The sequence below is a fragment of the Periplaneta americana genome, chromosome 4, assembly GCF_040183065.1.
Source record: "Periplaneta americana isolate PAMFEO1 chromosome 4, P.americana_PAMFEO1_priV1, whole genome shotgun sequence".
In the NCBI taxonomy this organism is placed as follows: domain Eukaryota; kingdom Metazoa; phylum Arthropoda; class Insecta; order Blattodea; family Blattidae; genus Periplaneta; species Periplaneta americana.
The window spans coordinates 63,324,853-63,348,091 of NC_091120.1; the positions used below are offsets into that span (position 1 = coordinate 63,324,853).

Consider the following 23,239-nt stretch of genomic DNA (forward strand, 5'->3'; position numbering starts at 1 on the left):
ATTGATTTTTTAGATCTTCTCCCTAGAAGGATAAAATTATTAGGTTTTATCTCAATTTTAATCTTCTTAGTCTTTAGATGAGGGTAACTATTTATTAGTTATTCATTTAATAGCACATTTAGAAATACTGATTCAATATTCTGTGCCAACGAACTGTTAAACGCCAAGAATTGACATGTCTTAAATCATAACCAGGAAAAGAAAGATGAGATAAATAAATGTAAGGAAGTCAGCTACCTAATGGAGTTTGAAATATCTCGTGCTCTAAAGCCCTTCAATAGAACAGAATTTCTCAAAAGAGTAATGATTAAAATAGCTTAAATAACTTGTCCATAAGAAGTTTTTAATTTTGAAAGCTACGTATTTCTCGACCAAGTATGGAGAGAAGAATTTTTAAAATTCCTGATTATATTCAAGAGGAAGATTAAAAAAGAACCAAGAAAAATCGTATATTATTCACTGGCTCTTGATGACAACAGTGACATTAATGATACAGCAAAGCTTGAGATTTTTACCCGCGGAATTGATCAAGATGTTAGTATAGGAACCACCACTGGTTGTAGTTTTCATGCCAAGTACCTTTCCTCCGTCTCCTTGCTTCATAGGCTGTCTGTCGCATGTAATCACTGCAGCTCGAGTTTTGGTCACCGCTGCAGTAAAGTAACAACTAAAGTCATCTATAGTCTGTGTTCATTAAACCTGTAGCCACCTCTAGGCAATGTTTTGGTGTCTCAACTTCGTTCACTCGTAATCATTTACTGAATTTAACTGTTAAGCTTAGTTAGGCGATGAAATGCCAGGATCCCATTAGCATAATCTCTCTCACCAGTAGATTTATTTTAAAGTATATGCTTTCAATGTGTTTTTTTTTATTTCAGCTCTTAAAATCCATGTCAGTCCAAAAACGAAAGCTGTTTTGGACACGTTTGGTTCTTTCGAAGTGGAACTGCGCGGTGAAGTGGAAATGAAAGTAAGTACAGTTATTTTGACTTTTATAGAATATGACTTGTACAGTATTCTAAAATATTGCATATTTAAATATTTTTCAGTATATCCTACTTTAATTGTTTTACATTTATGTTACGTAATATATCACTAGAAGCTCTTTTGGGACCCTTCAATGTTTCTAGATCTAGTTGAATGTGAAGTTATTACGTTGCTTAGCATGAAATTTCCCAGAAAGAAATTCTAGAATGTGAATCCTTTTGACATATGTGCCTTATGTCATAGCAGTAACGAGTCATGAACTCGAGTTCGTTATTGGATTCCTACAGTATATCCACGTGTGTACAAAGCGTAAGCTATTTCGTGTACGACTATTTGCAAAATAGACAAACGGTAACGATAAAACTAACGATATAAATTTTCTGCTGGATAACTTAGCAGAGATTACGTAAGTTAATAATGTTTCCCTTCTTAAGGGAATTTCTGGGGTTACGAGCTAATTCCGATGAAGACAAAAGTAATTCCTGTCAACATAGGCTTAATTTCAGCATCTTCATATATCAAATAATGGCATTATACCACTGGTAATTAGCGTTCATAGAATTTAGATTTTAAATAGTGTACTCAGGGTAAAATACCTTCACGCTTCATAGTAATATTTTATTCATTTCACTTGTAGTAAGGGAACTGTGCCTATTATCGCACATGCGCCTAATATCGCACCCCATGGTTTATGAGCTCAGAACAGGCATAAGACCCTGAATGGAGTAGTAGCTTATTCAGTTCAATTAAAAGAAGCGTTAGCGCCCGCAGATGGATTGCTACGGGCTTCAATACACACTACACGCCTTGAGTTAGGAATAGTCAATGTGAAAGTATTTGTAGTGTGAGGTGTTCGGGACGAGTATACAGCCAACGGTAAGGAGCAATACTTTTATACACTGTTAGTTTTAGTTAGTCGTGTAATATTTTTAATCAGCTATGGAAATATTATGAACTTTTTATTTTTATTGGAACAAGCTATTATGTTTCGTGTATGTTATTTGCCCAATATCGTACACTTACTGTTTTCCTATTATCGCACAGTGCGATATTAGGACGATGTTACTGCAAACTAATATAATCCTGCAATGAATCTGGTAATTCGAAGGTTCTTAAAAAATTGTCATTGCAGATGAATCCAAAATGTCGTAAGCTGTGGAAAGAGAAGGTTATGAAGGCTGCAATCATATCAGTTAGGAACAAAGTCATGGGGATTGCAACGTGCTTCCAATACTTTCAATGTTCCCAAGTATACTTTAAAAGATAAAGTCAATAACAAAGGGGTGTATATAAACTAGTGAGCACGAAACTTGGTATAAAACCTGTACTTCCATTTGAACTGGAAGATTCTTTGGTTTCATATTGCTTAGAAATGGAGTAGCGATTTTATGGTTTATCTGCAAAGGACTTAAAAACTATGGCTTTTCAGTTAGCATTTATGAAAGGTCTGAACCACCCATTTTCGAAGAACGATGAAGCCGCAAGACGGAAATGGCTGCACACTTTCTTGAGAAGACACCAGGAATTGAGTCTCCGGAAACCACAAAGCACGCCTATGGCAAGGATCAGAGGTTTCAATCAGGAGAACGTAATTAATTTTTTTGACATTTGGGAACCATTGATGAACACTGTCAACCATTCACCAAACAGACTGTACAGCTGTGAAGAGACAGACGTGACAGTGATTCAACACAAAGGCAACAAACTAGTTAGTCTGAAAGGTAAGAGGCAGGTTGGATCTGTATCTTCAGCAGACTTTAGTGACTGCAGTGACACAAATGAGTGCAGCTGGCCATTTCCTGCCCCCTTTTTTGGTTTTTCCTAGGATCAACATGAAAGCCGAACTTTTGGATGGAGCACCAAATGGTAGCTTAGCGGTCTGTCACAAATCTGGCTGGATTCAGAATGAAAGTTTTGTTCAATGGTGTCATCACATTCTCAGCAATGCGAAGCCTACAAAAGATGACCCAGTAATTCTAGTGATAGATGGGCATTATTCCCACACTAGAATTGTTGAACTCCTCGTACTAGGACGTGTTAATGGTGCTCATATTGTGTGCTTACCTCCACATTGCACGCATAAGATGCAACTCTTGGGTGTGGCATTCATGCTACCTTTCAAAACTTACTATGCTCAAGCAATTGAACAGTGGCTCAAACAAAATGCAGGCAGAGTAGTGACTCACTGCCAGGTTGGTATGGTATTGGGAGAAGCTTTCAATAAAGGAGCAACTGTTGCTGTAGCTACAAATGGCTTCAGAAATACCGGTCTGTATCCTTGCAACCGCCATATCTTCAGCGACTTTGAATTTCAAGAAGTTTCTCCTAATACCCATGAAGCAAGTGATCATTCATCTGAAGCTTTACCAAATAGATTAGATGATGCCAACACTTCCCTACTTCGGCCAGGCTCTAGCAGTATCAACGGGCCAAAAACTCCACAAAATTAGTCTAGTGGCAAACTCTATCTTTTGTTACACCTGCTGACATTTCACCAATTCCTAAAATAATTTACAACAAAAAAAGTCCAACTGATAGAGAACGTAAAAGTGGTTCTGCTGCTCTACTAAAAAGTTCACAATATAAAAACGAATTGGCTGATGATTAAGAGGAAATTACTCACAAATAAGGAGACTTATGAACGAAAAGGCGTTCAAAAGAAGCAGACTGATAAAGTACCTACTCAGAGGAAGAGACAAAAAAAGAAACAAAGTCAGGTATCTTCAGATTCAGAAGACGAAGAGTTGGATGAGTCAGTATACATCTCCATTGATAATGGAGATATCGAAAATGATGCAGTATGTCTATATTGCAACGGGAAGTTTTCTTTTGACAAGAGGGGAGAAAAATGGATCATATGCACTAAATGTTGAATTTGGTGCCATGAAGAGTGTTCTGGGGATGATGACTACAAAAGTTTCATTGTGTTAGTCTATTGTTTGGAAAGTTAGATTTAGTTCTCTAAATATCTGGATTATGTTTAATTAACAAACATTCTATAGCTTGCATATCAAGCTTTCAGGTATAACTCCCTGTACATTTATTTGAATAATTTCGAGGGAAAAATTGTTCCGGGGCCGGGTATCGAATCCGGGATCTTTGGTACGTTAAACCAAAGGTCTCGGGTTCGATACCCGACCCCGGAACAATTTTTCCCTCGAAATTATTCATTCTATACCTTGATAGCTGAATATGTAGTTATTTACTGTCAAACACATTGTGTCAGAAAATCTTATAATTTCCGTGTTGTATTCGTATGTTATTAAAAAAACATGTTTTGTGCTTAAATACAACAGATATATAATAAATATGTAATAAAATTTGTTTCTATACAATAAACTTAACATTTGTCCTATACATTTTTCACAAAATGAGGGGTGCGATATTAGGAGCACTATTTCTCCTTATACCGTTTTTGCAATTTTTCTTTTGTACTTGAAAAACAAATGTAAAATAAAAGTAATTTTTAAATTTGACCTCACTGATATAAGCATAATAAACCCGTATTAAAAATCCGTATTTATTTCAAATTTATGTAATATATTAATACTTGAAAAACTACTTTTTCAAAATGGGTGCGATATTAGGCACACTTCCCTTAGTATTTCCAACAAAATAAGGTAATATTACTCTAATCAAAAACAACTGAATGGTAGGACATGTTAAGGGAACTCCATAGAAATGATTATTAGAGGAGAAAAATTCGCTCCGGCGCCGGGGATCGAACCTGGGTCCTTGGTTCCACGTACCCCAGTGCTCTAACCACTGAGCTACGCCGAAATTCAATCTACAGCGCCGGATCGAATCCCTCTCCTCTAGTGTTTTTCGCTTTGTGGCAGTTGACTTAATATGTGTGAAAACATACACACACAAAGGGAAAAACACTAGAGGAAAGGGATTCGATCCGGTGCTGTGGATTGAACTTCGGCGTAGCTCAATGGTTAGAGCTCTTGGTACGTAGAACCAAGGACCCGGCTTAGATCCCCGGCGCCGGAGCGAATTTTTCTCCCCTAATAATCATTGTTACCATAACAGACATATTCTGTAGGACCAAAAATTAATCTTTACGTAGATGTCATAGAAAGGCTTACCGAAGATAAAATTTTAGAATGGATTCCACCTGAAAAAATGAAGACGGGAAGACCATACCTTACGTCACAGTCGTTCAAAAGTGGAGTTTTTAACTCCAACCCCTGGAAAGAGGAGAAAGGGGTATATTATGTAATATTGACGTAGTACGTATCTCTTTCCATCCCCTCTGCGCAGCGGTGGCTGAGTAGGCTGCTGGAGACAGTGGCTGCATTTAGCTTACTATTGTTAGCAATGTCTGTGTTGAAGGCGTGTTCTTGTGGACCGTTATCCAGAAAAAGGAAATTTATTTGCGAGTGGGAATAAACGTTATTTTGTCGCGAGCATGAGGGCAACATCCAATGCCTTGTTTGTTCTAAAATTATACTCGAAGTGTATAAAACTAATATAAGGCGACATTATATGGCCGTTCATTCTATATATTTACAAATAGAAGGTACGCTCCAAATTATTCCTTACACAACTGCGTATTGCTGTAACCGACATAACACTGATTTTGAATCCATAATTACTAGTACAGAAGCTGCGCGAAGTAAAATGAAGGAGAAAATATGACAATGAGAAAGAAACAAAATGACAGTAACCAGTTACTTATAGATAGACAGTGGATGCGGGATGACTTATCGTTGAATGTAGGTGCACATTTACTATATGTTACATTTTTTTCATTCAGACTATTGGCTCAACATGTTTTAAACGTAAACAGACGACGTCAACATGCTACTGTATCTGCGTACAGTCAGAAGGAAAAGAAAAATAACGTACTGTAGTAGTGTAGCACATACCTTGCAGTTCAGTCCTCGTCATCATTGATGCAATTACCAGCGTAGCAGTAAACGACGATATATTCTCGTAAGTTGTCGGAGCTGAATCGTCTTCGCCTATCGCTTAAACAGTTTTTGTATCGAGAGAATTTCTGAAGAAAAACTCTAAAATGAGGAATATTTGCACTGAGCATCATGTTGCACGTGTCGTTTAGACCTGCACAACTAAATGATGATTATGTTGATGATGATGATGATGATGATTATGGTTCCTCAGATTTCATTTCAACCCATTTCCTGTGCGCTGTACTGTTGCAATGTTTATCTATAGCCTGAGTTGTTCTGGTTTTTATTTCAATTTTACATACATTACACAAGATATTGTCTTCGTTAATACATAAAATGTCAGTCTCATATTTCTTAATTGCATTTCATATCTCTAAGCGAATTTAACATTTTGACTTCGACATTATGAATGGATCAGCACTACACTATTCAACTCGTACTAAATACTTGGGCAGGATAACACAACTGCACACATTGCGTTGCAATGTGGACCGGGGTTCCTTCGTTATATACGCTGCTGTACTCGCCAGGTACACAAAAAACTGACGGCGCGGCACGTGCCATATACTCCGATACGAAACAACTTCACTTTTCCTTAAGTCATCCCGCATCCACTGTCTAGTTATAGATAATTTTCTGAAATAAGTTTCAAATTATGTATTGTAATTAATGTATGTTTGGTTACTCAAAACAAAGGATTTCAAATTAAAATAGTACATAATATAGCTTAAAACAGCTTATTTCAAATAAAAATTACGAAGATAAAAAACATGAAATGTAATTAGTTCAAATCGACCCCCTTATTCAAAGTGTCTAAAATTTGTAACTTTATACCTAATCTCTCCATGTAAATACGTCAAGTGACATTTCTTTATTAATTACGTCATCCCGAGCGGAAGTGAAGTTTTTACAGATACTTTAAACCATCAAAACGTCATCTTGTCAGTCAAGAATGATTGACGAGTTTCTTTGGGATATAGATTTTTCTACATTCCAGTTCTAGACAACGTCGTACCGTGGTTCGCTACGATGATGAAAATTGAATCGCTCGTTGTTTGTCATCGTTACCAATTTTGTACACTTCACTACCTGAGAGACAAAAGAGTAATATGACAGCCAAGACAGCGGTCCGCACAATACGGCCCGCAGAACCCTGACATAAGTTTCCATTGTCGAGTAGTTAATGATTGACCTATTATAGTAATTAAAATTACTTCAGCTTTTCTGCCCAATTTTCCAAAGATCATTAGCAAAATATCTGACTAATGAAAGCAACTTTTTTGCACCGCAGTTACTCTCATTTATTCAACAATGTTGGTCAAATTGAGCTCTTAAAATTCAGGAAATTTCTCTGCCACATAATTATTTTAATAAAAAGGAGTTGGACTTAGATTTTGGCAGATGTCTTTGTATACAAAGCAGCTGTAAAACAATTTTTCAGAGCTTATCATATCCTCTGCCATTCTCAAGCAAACGTATTTACCTACAGTGGAAGCTCTTAAGTTCGACAGAAATCAAGTTCGACATTCTATAATTCGACTGCTTACGTAGGAGGATTAGACACGCCCCTATACGGGCACTAAGAAATGGGTTTGCCATTTCAATGGGATTTGGTTCTGTGTCTTGTAGTGATACTTTTGTTAAAGGAAAACAGAATATTTTATTGATTAGGACATCCATATTTAATCACAAATTTTAAATTAATGAACTCTTCTTTCTCTATTTGAGAATTGTGCCGTTTGTGTGACGGAACTGTCGAACCCCACTGTGGTACTAGAAGCTCATACACAAGTCTCGGGCCGGGCAGGCAATGGAAGTATAGTACTGTATTCGTTGATGGATAACCAATAAGAATTTGTATTCATTTCACTTGCCACACCCAGTACCCTTTATTGGACTGAACTTTCAATTCTGTTCAGTCGAACTTAGGAGAGTACAAATGGCTTTTAGGGAACCCGGAGATTCATTGCCGCCCTCACTTAAGCCCGCCATCGGTCCCTATCCTGAGCACATTAATCCAGTCCGTATCATCATATCCCACCTACCTCAAATTCATTTTTACATTATCCTCCCATCTACGTTTCGGCCTCCCCAAAGGTCTAACATTCTATATGCATTTCTGAATGCACCCATACGTGTTACATGCCCTGCCATCTCAAACGTCTGGATTTAATGTCCCTTTATTATGTTCGGTGAAGAATACATTGCGTGTAGTTCTGCGTTGTGTCACTTTCTCCATTCACCTATACCTTCATCCCTCTTGGCCCAAAATATTTTCCTAAGCAACTTATTCTCGAATACCCTTAACCTTTGTTCCTCTCTCAATGTGAGAGTCCAAGTTTCATAACCGGTAATATAATTGTTTTATAAATTCTAACTTTCAGCATTTTTGAAAGCACAGTAGATGACAAAAGCTTCTCAACCGAATAATAGCAGACATATTCCATATTTTATCTGCGTTTAATTTCCTCTCGAATATCGATTATATTTATCACTGTTGCTCCAAGAGTGAACTTATTTAAATTTAAAAAATAATATACAGAATTGTTCCCACAAATATGGCTCATAATTTCAGATGAAATGTTTTATACGTTTTTCAAGATTACCTAGTTGCTTCGTCATCCATCAGAATCCCATTTTTTACTTTTTTCGTTTAGAATTCAATTAAACACCGGTAACTTCATTGGAACGGTGGAAAACGGAGTAAGACAAGTGGCCAATAGGCTTGGAGCTCTCATAAATTCTTTAGCAGAGTCTCATATTCCCTTGAAAGTGCGCTCGATCACGTGCCTTTTAATTACTTCTCCTCACATTTCCTCTTCTTTCATGGAGTTATTCCATACGGTTCGTCTCGCTTCATTATCTAGGCCTAATTATTGGATAGAGTGTACTCATCCTGCCGATGGGAATATTTATTTAATCTTTAAATCCATCCTTATCTAACTTAAGAATAACATACCAAGAATAAAGACGTTCCACACAGTTTAAGGGGTTTTGTAAATTCCGTGTCGCTTTAACCAAAAATGTCATTTTAACTAACCGGAATTTCAACCCGGGTCTTCAGCATGAAAATACTACCCTTTGCTTAATAGTGGACCTCACCGCCATTACACTTAATAGAAATGAAATGGAACGCGCCCAAATGCTTGAAAATAGAAACAGTACTTTGAACTGTACATATTGGAATACGATCAAAGTTGGCAACAGGTCCAGGAACGTAATTGAACAACACGAAATGCATTATTGGATCGTTATTTATTTTAATAGTTAATTAAGAACTCAATTCGAAGTCTATTAGGAGCGACACGAGTGCATTCGCTTGTAACCTATCATTGACCTATTTGTAATAGCGGGGGGCAACTTGGAGCTCGTATAGCGTGGGACGAGGGCATTAATTTACAAACAGAATCATTATAAACCCCGACATTACCTCATAAAATATGAGCTCGCGTTATGTAATGAGTATTCTGAAAAATGTGCGCCATCACAATACAAGCTAAATTGCAAAAACTGCAGCTGTTAGAGATATTTATGTATAGACTGCAAACATTTAATAACCATACACTTATTTATTTCCCTTGTAGTACAGAGAGATTCAACGAAAAGTGGAATCTGCCGTCAGGCGTCCGATTTTGTCACTTCTCGTACCATTCAATATACAGGGTGTCTCACCTGACTCTGCGACCTCAAATATTTTTGAAATGAAACAAGGATACACGAATGATTTGTCTACAGACAAAATGTCCATTTTTTATGTCCACAGTCCATGTGTCCAGTTTCTTCTGCCCTTTACATTAAAGTCCATTAATTTATAGGCCCAGTTATTTAAAGTCCACTACATTACAGGTCCATTTGTAGTTGTGTTCACAGATGGTTTGTCCATAATTTAAAAGATTCACAAATCTGAAGTAATAACCAATTTTAAAAATTTTCAGTCTGCTTTTAATATAATGAAAATAATACAGTCAACCAGATTTACATTATTTTAGAATTTTAATATTAAGCTTACATAATAACTGTAATTGTAGCATATGTTAATTCAATTATAAAAATAACATTAATTTGCTTCCTTATCGTTTTCATCATAAGGAAGTTCTTCTGCATACAGTTTCAAACGATAACTAATGCCTCCAAGATTTCTGTCAACATCATCGTTTTCTTTATATACATAGTAATTCCGCATCATTTCCTCAATGTGTCTTGAATTTAAAACATAGGACTTCTTTATGGGATGACGTATTGCCATATGACCTGCCATTAATTGATTTATTAATAACTGATTGTCATTTTGGTCCTTGTGCAAGTTTTCGATGAATTTCCATATGTTAGCATGGTGAGTTACTATACATTTTTGAAATTTGGAGTGTCATTCTTCTATTGTATTAATTGCCCTTTGAGTCCCATTCAAGACTAGGTTATAAACATTCCAGACATGGGGAGGAAAGCGAGGCGACACCTCTCGTCTTCTACCTCTGGCAGGTGTCCCTCTTACGAAGCTCCTTTCTATGTATAATGATAAATCTAATACGGATTCCTCTACACCATCAGAAACTTCATCGAATGTATTCACAATATGATCCAGTTGTATGAAAGGCATGGACATTAACTTTCGGATGTATTTTCTTACTCTGTCATTTTCCCTGTTATTATAAGCAGCCTTTAATGCAAGTTGAACAATATGATGCCAAATGACCTGACAAAACGCTTGTGGACATAACGTGATTATGGACATTTTTTTCTTTAGAATTTATGAAAAATGGACATAACTGTAGTGGACCAATCATCCTGGAACATGTGCAGGCATGTACCCACAACACACAATCCAAAAACTTAAAAACAATATCGCTTTCAACTCAAAGTTACCTTTTTTTAAATGGAGCATGTATGTTTTTTCTATCGAACTTGTTTGTCTTCTGCATATAATTTCAAATTGTAGCTGATTGAACGTAAATAACGGGGTATGTCATTGTTCATTTCATATTAATCTTATTTCCATACAGTATTCTCAATTCTGGTCTGATTTAGAATATATTTATTTTTAATAGGCCGCTTAACATTATGGTGTCCTCCCAGTAGGTCTAGTTGTGTTATAATTATGTTGTTTTCGCGATGGTCCTTGCGAATGTTGTCTACACACTTCCAGATACTAGCATGGTGAGTAACAATCACTTTCTGGAATTTCGTCCTCTAACATAGGCCGGACCCTGTTGGATTGTACCAGTCTTGGCATATCGAAACTTTTGGTTAGCATCTGAACTAAAAATCAATATACTGTATGTTCATACTCGTACTAAAAATTTTGATTACAATTTCATGTCCAAAACCATGGAAACGATAATTGTGTTGATGAAATGTTATGTGTTGACGAAAAGTCCTTGTGCGAATTTTCCTCATGACTAAAATAAATGTAGCCGAAAAGACTGTCCTCAAAATGACTGTCCACACCTGTGGAGTAACGGTTAGCGCGTCTAGCCGCGAAACCAGGTGGCCCGGGTTCGATTCCCGGTCGGGGCAAGTTACCTGGTTGAGGTTTTTTCCGGGGTTTTCCCTCAACCCAATATGAGCAAATGCTGGGTAACTTTCGGTGTTGGACCCCGGACTCATTTCACCGGCATTATCACCTTCATCTCATTCAGACGCTAAATAACCTAAGCTGTTGATAAAGAGTCGTAAAATAACCTACTAAAATAAAAAAAATCGAAATGACTGTAGCCATACTGTCCATTGACCAAATAAATGAAGCATTCAGAGCCATAGTGGGCCAAGCACCATTTATTAAAAAGGGAGAAAGCAAGGGTTAAAGTTAAGTGAATACCATAGTTTAATGAATATTGACATATCATTTAGTTTGAATGTGTATACTTTATATTACTTGCTATATGTTTCCATTGAATTATGGTAATAACTTCATTTTAACCCTTGTTTTCTATAGTTTTAGTAAATGGCGCTTGTCCCACTATGGTTCTGAACCCTTCAAATGTTGACGAATTGTCTGTATACGTATTGGTGTTGACGAAACGTTCTGGAAGCGAAATAATGTATTGTGACGCTATAAATACATGACAACCATAGTGTTATTACAAACAAAAGTTTGCTTTTTTCTGCTAATTTGTAATTTTTAAGGTGAGAGATTTTGGAAGTTTGCCTTCAGATATTGAAGAGCAAGCTTTAAAAACCATACTCAACTTAATGCCAGAGGAGTCCAAATGATTCTATCATTCACCCTTGAATGTGGAATAAGAAAAATGAGTGTGGTGATGAATTTCTCATCCCACTTAAAATGAATGGGATAAGACGCTATTAGTCTACGTTACGGATTTAGATAAAAAATCTTATAAAACACCGAACTTGGACTGGAATGGAATTTAACTGAGTGGGGGCACGGATGGCCAAGCACTGCGACCTATTGAGATCTACTGCGCTAACCCTCGATATGGAATGAATTGCGTGCCACAGATTCCCTACGCGCACCTCCCTAATCACATGACTCCCTTAACGACCGGTTCCTACAGCCGACAGAAATCCATATACCATTCCTGCTTCGGCAACTTTCCCCAAGGCCCTCCTGTCGGTCCGAGGCGAAACTCCTGCCCCGAGTAGGTCCGCCTCGGATGGTCGTTGCAGAAGCCATTCAACGTGGCTTAACTACATTCCAAGGATGCCGGTCGAGAGAGCCAGCAGCTTCGGGAGGCTGCCTGTAGAGTAATCTGAAAAACCAGAAAAGAGATAATGAGGAAAGGATGGTGGGGGAAGAAAGGAAGTAGCGAAGATGAGTGGGGTTCCAATCGCCTGATAAAGTTACATGATATTAAAAAACAGACATTGCTTAGAAGACGAACTAATATTCATAGAAATCTTGATATTAATTTTTTGCAGCATCAAAATACGTACTTTCTTTTAATACTCAGTGCATGATAAAGTTAAAGGAAACAGTTTTAAAACATAATTCATATTAGAATATTTTCATTACAATCCTCCGCTGGGTTGTTTTAAGTCCATCATGTGGGACGAAATTTAATTAGACGCTGAAATATAATACAGCCGCATCTACAGTCTTTAATTATCAATTCCAACTTCATTGTGTCAAGTGCACGTGCGATACAAAAACATTCCCGCATCCACGAACAAGCGATTGACTTCATGAGAAGATCCGTTTGAAGTTAAACAATGCTTCTGCGAATGACGCAAAGGAAATAAATCGATACGAGAAAGTAAATCAAACTAATCACTTTATTAACTGCGAAAGGATTACAATTAAAGAAGAAATACACACTTCTGCTTTTCTCATTATATCATCACAACAATAATTCACTTTTAGCCTATAGCTAGACCTAGTAGTCTATTTTATCTCTAAGTTAATTTCGTCTGTTAGTCGTTTCAAAGGTCTTCCATATTTCCTTTTGCCTCTGGGTTGATATTGGAAAAATATGCCTTCTGTAATAATAATTTTTATTCAGTTTATTATATATTTTTCAGTTCTTTCTAAAATTGGTTTAATTTCTAGTACGTGTATTATATCTTCATGTTTCTGCGATCCATTAAGCTATATCCCTCTGTTTTCTAGAGAATCTAATTTCTGATATGGTTACTTTATTCCTTGTCTTGTTTTCGAATGGTCAAAATTTCACTTCCTTATATTAAGTTCGGAATTGTCATATTGTAGACTCTTAATTTGGTTCGTGTTGTAGGCTTCTCATATAGTTGGTTGGTTGTTTGTCTTAATTGATTGGGTATCAAAATATTTAATAAGCATACGATTTAAAATAAATACTATGCTGTCTATCTAACGTAGAACTACGATACATGCATAGCTTTACTATTCTGCATATATTTACGTAAAGGGGTTGTTGACGTATGTGCTGTCAGCCAGGAGAAGACAAAAATAACAGAATACAAGGGGAATGAAGTGAATACAAGGAGAACGAGGGGAATTCAAGGAGAATGAGGGTAATACTAGGAGAAGAATGAGAATACAAGAACGAGGAGAATACAAGTAGGACAATGGGAGACAAAGAGAAGAAAGGGAATAAAAGAAAAAGGGAAGACAGGGAGAGAAGGGAAATACAAGGAGAGCGTAGGGAATATCTTGGAACACTAGTAGAACGGGAAGGTTGCATTTTTATGCGGCGGTGAATTTTCAAGTTACTCTTATACCTAAGAGAATCAAGACGTATGTATAGTCAAAATTGTAGTCCACACCTGTGGAGTAACGGTCAGCGCGTCTGGCCGCTAAACCAGGTGGCCCGGGTTCGATCCCCAGTCGGGGCAAGTTACATGGTTTAAGTTTTTTCCGGGGTTTTCCCCAACCCAATATGAGCAAATGCTGGGTAACTTTCGGTGCTGGACCCCGGACTCATTTCACCGGCATTATCACCTTCATCTCATTCAGACGCTAAATAACCTGAGATGTTGATAAAGCGTCGTAAAACACCTACTAAAAAAACAAAATTGTAACTTTTTAAAATAATATGTAACTTTTATTTTACTTTAAACCACCACACCTGTCAACAATGTGACTTTTATTCTTAATGATTCACCCTACAACACTGGGTATTCCACTCAACACAGCAACACAATAGTCGTTATTGCACTCCACACAGCGACAATGACAATACATGTGTATTATTGAGAAGAACAACAATGTACTCCTAATTTCAACTAATGTTCACAAAGCACTAAGTGCAGAACATAACTGTCATTTCTCAGTTCACAGTTCGTCCGCCTTGACTAGTTCTTTTAGCTCACTGTTCAAGTTCACTGCACATCGAACTCAGGTCTTCCGGATACGTTTCGCTCGCCTGGACGCTGGCACAGTTACGGACCCACTCAAGTTCACTGCACGTCGAACTCAAGTTCTCCTTTCTCGCTGCTGCCCAAGACTTGAAGGCTGACTGAAGATTAACTGCTCCGAAGACTACTCACGCTTTTATTACTAAACCGTAACATCTCGAATCTTCGATTCGCGTGGCTTTCCGAACCTTCGAGAGGAATACGGTTCTAGAGGTTTCTCCTGCTCTCTCCGCTTTGCGCCGTCCCGTAGTTTTCTTTCCCCTCGCTCCGTGCCGCGCTACAGTGCCTACCGAAGCTCGAGTTTTCCGTTTCCCACGCCTTCCCTCTCACTAGATGCATGCGCAACTCCCTGACGCTACCAGAATCTTCTAACATGGCGCCACAATATTCAAGAGATAAATTGTCCCGGGACTGTGTATCGAACCCAGGACCTTTGGCTAAGCGCGCCAACGTCCTACCACTGAGCTATTCAGGAACGATACATAAGCACAATCCAATTCTTCTCTTTACATCCATATACCTCAAGTGGGTTGACAACGTCAATGACCCAGCATGAGAGCACACTATACTATGTGACTTTAAATAATTGTGGTTTCATGTTAACGAACAGGGGCGTATACTATGCGAATTTGGCTACGCATTCGTCTGCAACGCGTATATTAACAATCAATTCCCTCATCCATTTGTTCACTTATATCTGTGAAGACGTCTTCAGTATCGTCAAGAGGAATGAAAGGAGGGCCATAAGAGCAGTTACATCCTGCCTGACAGGGAACTTATAATGTATAATTACCACAGTTACCATGAACAATTAATATGAAATTTATTGTTGAACTATTAACCTCATAAACACATTTATGCTATAGCCTAGACTTCTCATGGACATTCTGTCCACATTCTGAGGACATTGCACAACCGTGGACATTATGACTCAGGACATTTTGATATGGTCATTTTGGAAAAGCAGCATTTTTATGGACATTATAATCATGGACCTTATGTCTGGTAACCAGTTTTACCCGTACATGAGAAGAGAGGTTTCTATTGAGTAATTATTTTCTAATAAAGAGATATTCTTGTCGTCTACATAATCTTCAGTGCTCAATGCGATGAAAACTTTCTCTGAAACCGCAAGGAAATCTAGAAATAACTCCTTACATAATAATCCTGGAAAATAGTTTTTTCGCGCTGTTTGATTCCGGTTAAATTTGATATGCAGACTTCCTATTTAAAAAAGACCCATTTTAATAGAAATTGTTACGTATATTTTAAATGCTTCACTCTAAGGTAAATTGACTCGTGAACAGTGCTTATGAATAAAAATCCGTCCAATATATCAGTGTAAATTGCTCTACACAGACGGGAATGTCAAAAAATTATTTTTTTGATACTAGAAAGTTAAAACAAATATCAGCCAAAAATTTGAAAATTGATTTTTGCAGCATCCAAGTGCTTTGTTTAATTGTTTTAAGAACTTAAAAAAAGCATGAAAGCGAACGACGTAACTCAGTCGGCTGAAGTGCGTGCCTGCCGATCCGGAGTTACGCTCGGGCGTGGATTGATTACCAGTTTTTTTTTTTTCGAGATTTTCCCCAACCGTAAGAGGAATGTCGGGTAGTCCATAGCGAATCCTCGGCCTCTTCTTCCTAAATACTATCTCGCCATCACCAATCCCGTCGACAATAAATAACCGAGTAGTTAATACAGCGTCGTTAAATACCTAACTAAAAAGTATGACGTCTGTGTATACAATATTATTAGGATCCGTATTCTAGCTACCTATAAACTGGAATGAAGTTGCCCGATTCGAAGTGTATGTGACGTCACAGCGTAGGTACAGATACGTTCGTATACAAAATAGTTATGCATCCTTTGCCTTCTTCCTATATAAAGTGAAATCGGGACGCAGTCATAGTGAGAAGTCTTATAGATCACTGCTCTTACTAGTCGTATTATTTAAGTAACTACATCTTTGTGGTTGATTGAAGGTTCATTGCAGAGGTAAAAATGCCTTAGGTAAAACGCTCAAGCGTGTAATATTGCAGAGCATAGTTGAGGATATTTGAACTAATATTTTCAGTGTTAATATAGACAACATTATGTAAAAACTTTGTAAAATAAACGTAAAAGTGACAAAAAAAGTACGCTACAAGGCACTGCAATACCAAAATGCACAGAAAGTATGTTGAACGTAATCCAAAAGAACCAGTGCCATCGAAATCTGAAAATTATGAAGATATTAAGTCGACTGGATTTGTGTAGCCTACCATGTTGTTCAGTGCCAACATCCCAATTAGTAAGTTAAATAATTTACATTTTAGAGAATTTCTAGAAGAGTATATAGGAAATTAGTAGGGTTTCAGTGATGAACGACATATGCAATATCCTAATGAAACATTAAAAATATCACAATAGGAATATCTTGTATTGCATCATGCTACTGTGCTATTGAAAGAATTTCTTGCAATATAAAACCATTTCAAGCGACATCTACATATGTTCAAGTTCCATAACTTACGAATGCATGCTACTATTCACTGCAAAGATCACGACGAAAATGAACATCACTGCTCAATATGTGTTTACTGATATAGCTTCAGAATGTCTGGAGTTGACTGTACTCCACGAACACGCAGCGACGATCTGTTTATTTATATTCTTATCCGTTGCATTACCTGTGTTCGGCGTACTATACTGCGTGTTCAATTCAAAGTGTGTCATGGCTCGCTGTATGTTGCCATGTGGGTAGCCGATGAGCCTAGACAATTCAATCTTTCTACATTTCCGCAGAGGCGTATTGCCTATGTGCAAGAGAAGTTGCCTAGCAAGTACGGCGTTCATTCTGAAGAGTACTTACCGATACGTACTGTAACGCCGGTAGTGGCAGGAATGTGAACTGTATGGAAACACGTAGTGAGGTGAGTTTTTTTCTTACTGTCGGGATAAGGGGACATTGACTTCGACGGTCAACATGGACACGGAGCATTTGATTTGTGTTGTGGAATGTTGCCGTACGCAACCGATGATAATAAATATCCTGGGTACGACTTGCCCGCGCAAAACACAGTTCGAAAGAGGTTATGATAGCACACAGACCGTACAGGTCGCCATCTGTTGCTACGACGTTAAAGTTATACCGTACACGTTCTCAAATTCAGATTGAACGCCTTGATTAATAGGCAACTTCTCTGACATAAAAGCTGAAACTCGCTTCAAATCGCTAACTCACCAACAGTGACGTCATGACAGACTTTGAAATGAACACCCAGTATACCCAATATGTCTTTAACTTTATTCTTTAGGTAGCTGGAATACGGAGCTTAAATATTATATACTGTAAGCCTTTTATATTATTAAGCTATGTAATTTCTCAATATTTTTTGTGTATCTTTCAAGGGAAAAGGCAAGGTTACAACTTACTGGCTTCTTGGCGAGAAAAAGCAACCTACAACTGTTAGCAGCACAACCGTCGCCGTGACAACAGCAAGCAACAGCAGTATCAATCCTCCCGCAGTGATGATAACGACCACAGAATCAACCCCGGTGTACTCGGTATCTTTCTCCACGCCTCCTGTTACAACAAGCAAAAACAATAACGTCGCCCCAACCACCTGCATCCCTTCAACCAAAACCAACACAAGCCTCGTAACGTCATCAAACAAGAGCAACAATAGCGCAACCAATCCAAGTAGAAGTAACATCACTTCCACTGTAAGCCAGGCAGCCAAGCCCAAGACCAATAACACAACACAAGTTACCTCGCCCAAAACAAACCAAACCAACAGTATTTCAACCCCTGTGGCTTCTAGTAGGAGCAATAATGTGACGTCAGCAGCCTCGAACAAGGCCAACAGTGTGACTACTTCAACGCCGCCTTCGAGGAATAGTACCGTGACGAACACTGTGTCCAGCAGAAGTAGCAGTGGGACGCCGGCGTCCAGTAGAAGCAACAGTGTGGCCTCTCCCGTCAGTAAGAGCAATAGTGTGGTCCATTCGCCGAGTCTGACCTCGACCAAGAGCGGGAACATGGCTCCGGCGCCTAACGTCACGACGCCTTTGCTTTCGAAAGACGCAAACACGTAGAGTTAAAACGGAGCAACTTTCAATTCGTCAGTAATGTGACGTCACAAATTCCAGGACTACAGTGATTTAGTACAGCCATGTCGTCACAAAGTATGTCATATTACGGTACTGTGTTTACCATGAAACAAAGTACATAAATAGGCCTACCACCGGAATCTGTTGCTCTCTAAGCACGTATACTGTTTTAATTTCGGTTATTGTTATTGTCATCTATATCCATAATAGTTCTTTTGATGACATGTATTAGTTGCATAAGTTTTTGAAATAAAGTGTTACTTTAAGTAATAAAATGGTCCCTTAGAGCAGAGGTCGGCAAAACGCACGATACTATAAATATACCTGTGATAATATCGGCAATATTGGATGAAGAAAACTGAATAAGACGTGGGTTTGAAATTGCATGTCTGTGTATAGTGGTGGAGTAAGACATAGATTACTAAGAAAGATAATAATGGCTATTACAATACGGTATATTTCACACAATTACCAGCTTCATATATTAAGTTACTAGTAATATTTTTTCATTTCTTTACTGTGCTAAAAAGTCTGGAGTTACAGCACATGTAGTTACTTTTATTTGAGCAAATGTATGTTGTCAGTTAAGCGGGAACGTTTTTTTTTTTTTTTTTTTCCTTCACACATTACAGATGTGTGCAAATTATTAGGCTCAAACAATAATATATATGATTCAAGTAACATTTATTCTACAAAACTCATTTATTACACCACACTGTTTGCAACAGTTAATATTTAGTATTAAACCCTTTGTTTTTTATCATCAATTTTATGCGTTTTGGCATGCTGTTCATGAGATTTTCACACAGTTTCTTAATGCCTTCATCCTTGTGCCATATTTGGATAAGTGCTTCTATGAGGCCCATCTTGGTGGTAGTCGTCTTTTTTTAGTTTTATTTTTTACGATAGACCAAAGATTTTCAATTGGATTTGCGTCTGGGCTGTTACCTCGCCAGGGAAGGACGTCTACATTATTTTCAGCCAGAAAATTAGTTACTGATCTGGCTTTGTGACAAGGTGTTCCATCCTGCATTAAGACACGTTCACCATCAGGGAACCAATCCCTCATTTGTGGAAAAATTCGGGTTTCTGGGACTTTTCTGTACTGATCCTGTCGCATAGAGCCCTACGGAATTATTTTGTGGCCAGTAATTCATGATAATTATGAAAATGTAAAAAATGTGGTGTTGACTCTAATAATTTGCACTCGTCTGTACTGTATGTATGAAAACAAAAATTGCTGCCATACTGTCAGAAACGTGTAAGAGACTTTGATATTTAGGAACGCGTAATTTTTTCTAGTCTCATACTAAATTTACGTATTTACTCTATGTTATCTGTATCAAAATGAGGTTCATTTCGATATAAATTTTCATTTCTGCAGTCATGGCTACCAAGCACACATACATTATCGCTTACAGTGTTTTGTTTCCCTCTATTTCAGACGATGCTGATAGTTCCATATCAGTATCACTAAAATCCAACGTTTCTAAATAAATGTATAGTTTTCATCTAGTACTTATGTAACTAGTACAAAAACAACCTCGCCAAGGTTCGCGTCGTAACTTACTTCGTACTCCCCTCTTAATAGCCATCATTACATGATCGTTACATGATATACTATTTTAATATACCTGTTCCAGACAATCGTCCCGCCTGCATATGTACAACTTTCACTTACTTTGATAAGTTTGTATGGAATGGATTTTGAAAGGGTTGATTTTGTTTCCAATGTTTTTAATTATATTTTATGCTCGACCATGCCGAAATATAGTAATTATACACCTGATAGCACCCCTTTAATGGACCTCATTAAAGTACACCTATTCATTAAAGTTCAGGTGTTCCACCAATCAGAAAATACCATTGCAGCAATATGAAAGCGCAAGTATCGATTATTCTCGGGTATTGCAATCGAAAGACAACTAGTGCGAGATTAGATAAAGTAAAAATGGCGGACACTAGTGATAACGAGCTGCAACTTACACCGACGGAAACTTCGGCAAAAGTACTCGATGTGATTAATAACTTATTAACTTATGGTCGAGCATAAAAAGTCGTATGAAACTTGACTATAATGGTAATTAAGACGCTCGTATGAAAATTATGAAACTCGCTTGCGCTTGTTTCATAAACATACTCGCTTCTTAATTACTACCATTATAGGCTCGTTGCATAATGTACTATTTTTTTTCAAAAGACTGAAACTTTTTTGAAGTAAACTTCACTAATAGGCCTAATAAAATTATTGAAATATGAAGAGTAATGAAAATCTCTCTCAGTAACATTTTCCTTCCAAACATCTATTAAGAGCCTGAAATATTTAAAATTGTTGTACATATGCATTAAATTTTGATTTTTCTCTGAAAAACTACATTAATGTGCTTTAAGTTTCACCGAGAAATGTCTTCTCTCCTTTTTCCTGTAGAGCACGTTTCCGCGAAACTTCGACAGAGTTTAACTACATTTTGAATGTTAGCCGTCGATCCGCCACTGATATTTGCTGTACAAGTCGCTCCTGACTCACAGATCTATCGGCGTACATTACGTCGTATTCCGTATAAGACTTCTTCAATAAAATTGCACATTTTGCCGATGTCTGCCTTAGAAAATCGCATGTCATTCATCTTCCATGAGTTTTAAACTGCTTGGCCTACTTATACGACCACAGCATTAATAACATTCCCAATTGTAATCATCACAATAAACTAATGGACATGAGTTGAAATAAAACTAAGCAGGATGATGGCAAGTTACAGTATTACTAAAACAATACAGTATATAAAATACCAAATTTGTGCGACTATAAAATAGATTCGGAGTTGGTACAGTTGCAGAAACTTTTGAAAAGAAGAAAGAACCACTGTGTCAGTGATTCGTTGAGAGAAGAATTCGGGTCGCAATCCATTTCGCAGTGTCACTATCTCTATCTATGTCCAGGTGTGATATATAGATGTGATAAACGCTTTCTTCAGTGAATGGACCAGAGAAGACAATTCTCAAGAAATGAAGTGATCTTCCCTACGAAAGCTCGTCCACTTGTGATCTCAGAATGCTGAAAAAAAACTAACTTCGGCAGTTTTGAAGAAATGTACAAAAGGTGACCTGGTTAAAGTTGTTACTCCTGGATGAGCATTTCGTAGCACTCTTCTCCGTCACCAAGGTAGGCCACTTTTAACAATCTCTTTCCTCACATTTCACCTCCTGTCCTCTTTGATTTAGATTATTGTATTTCTATTATTGTTACCTCATTAATCCATACAAACGTATTCAGAAGTAGATTTGAGTGCTCAAGATAAAAGCTTTTACAACTATACCGATATAGGAAACCTGTGTGGTGTTATCGTCTATCCTTTGGTCCACCTATATTGAATGTTGTTGACATACCGATTATGTATCAGTTACTTCACAAACTCTTTAAGATAAAAATACTGATGACAATTCTGAAAAATGTAATAGAAGTAAATACTAAATTAGCTACAATTAAAATAATGGGATTTACATCATTTTGTGACCAAGCAGACAAGAGTTTTGCAGTACTTCAAACGGAAATTAACGTGTGATGCGTTAATATAACGATAAATTCTCTGAAGTGCACATAAATAACTACATTGTTTTTATTCTATTCAGATAGTAGAATGACGAAATCAACATTCTGAATGTATTAATTCAAAGTTTGTTAATTTTACAATATTAAACGTTTGTTCAAATTTACTTTCCTCAAATTACAAAATACCGCCACCGGCGTAGCTCTGTCGGATAAGGCGTTTGCCTGCCGATCCGGAGTTGCGTTCGGACGAGGGTTCGATTCCCGATTGGGCTGATAACCTGGTTGAGATTTTTTCCGAGGTTTTCTCCAACCGTAAACCAAATGTCAGGTAATCTATGGTGAATCCTCAGCCTCATCTCGCCAAATACCATCTCGCTATCACCAATCCCATCGACGCTAAATAATCTCGTAGTTGATACAGCGTCGTTAAATAACCAATTGAAAAAGAACATTACAAAATGTTGTAATACAAATTTTTGTCATTTCCATTCACACAACATTTAAATCATAAGTAATTAATGTCTAGAGTTTTATTCGCTACGACACTATCCATTTGTATATTATTATATGTTAAGTTAATGTAAGGTAACTTTTTTAATTGCAGTGTTACTGTTACCTAGGCTGTTATAGTATTCGGATTTTTAAATTGTTTTAATTTTCTCTTTTATAAGTATTATGTATCAAATTTATTAAAGATACAAAAATTATTCCAAAACGTTCATCTTCTTTGCACAATTATCTTTAAATCAATAGGTTTGCTTTATATTATTAATATTCATAAATCATCTACCTCGACAGATCTATATTTCTTTAGTAATTTCTATATTAGAATCACTGTTCAAGGTCTGGATAAAAATAGTTTTAAGTTACTACAGGACGAACCAGCCAGGGCTAT

At 37.3% G+C, this 23,239-nt stretch overlaps 1 protein-coding gene across 3 annotated transcripts in view; it reads left to right on the forward strand.

Moving 5' to 3' along the window:
• Positions 1–22,972, forward strand: part of LOC138697839 (atrial natriuretic peptide receptor 1-like) — a 2,249,689-nt gene extending 2,226,717 nt beyond the window's left edge. The window contains exons 22-23 of one of the 3 annotated variants that reach the window (XM_069823402.1): positions 879–970; positions 18,093–22,970. In XM_069823402.1, the coding sequence (XP_069679503.1) occupies positions 879–970; positions 18,093–18,779 (779 nt within the window). In that variant the 3' untranslated portion in view covers positions 18,780–22,970. Of the gene's footprint in view, positions 1–878; positions 971–18,092 lie in introns of all 3 variants that reach the window. The other 2 variants (XM_069823400.1, XM_069823401.1) reach the window with 2 other exon arrangements.
• The last annotated feature ends 267 nt before the right edge of the window (positions 22,973–23,239 follow it).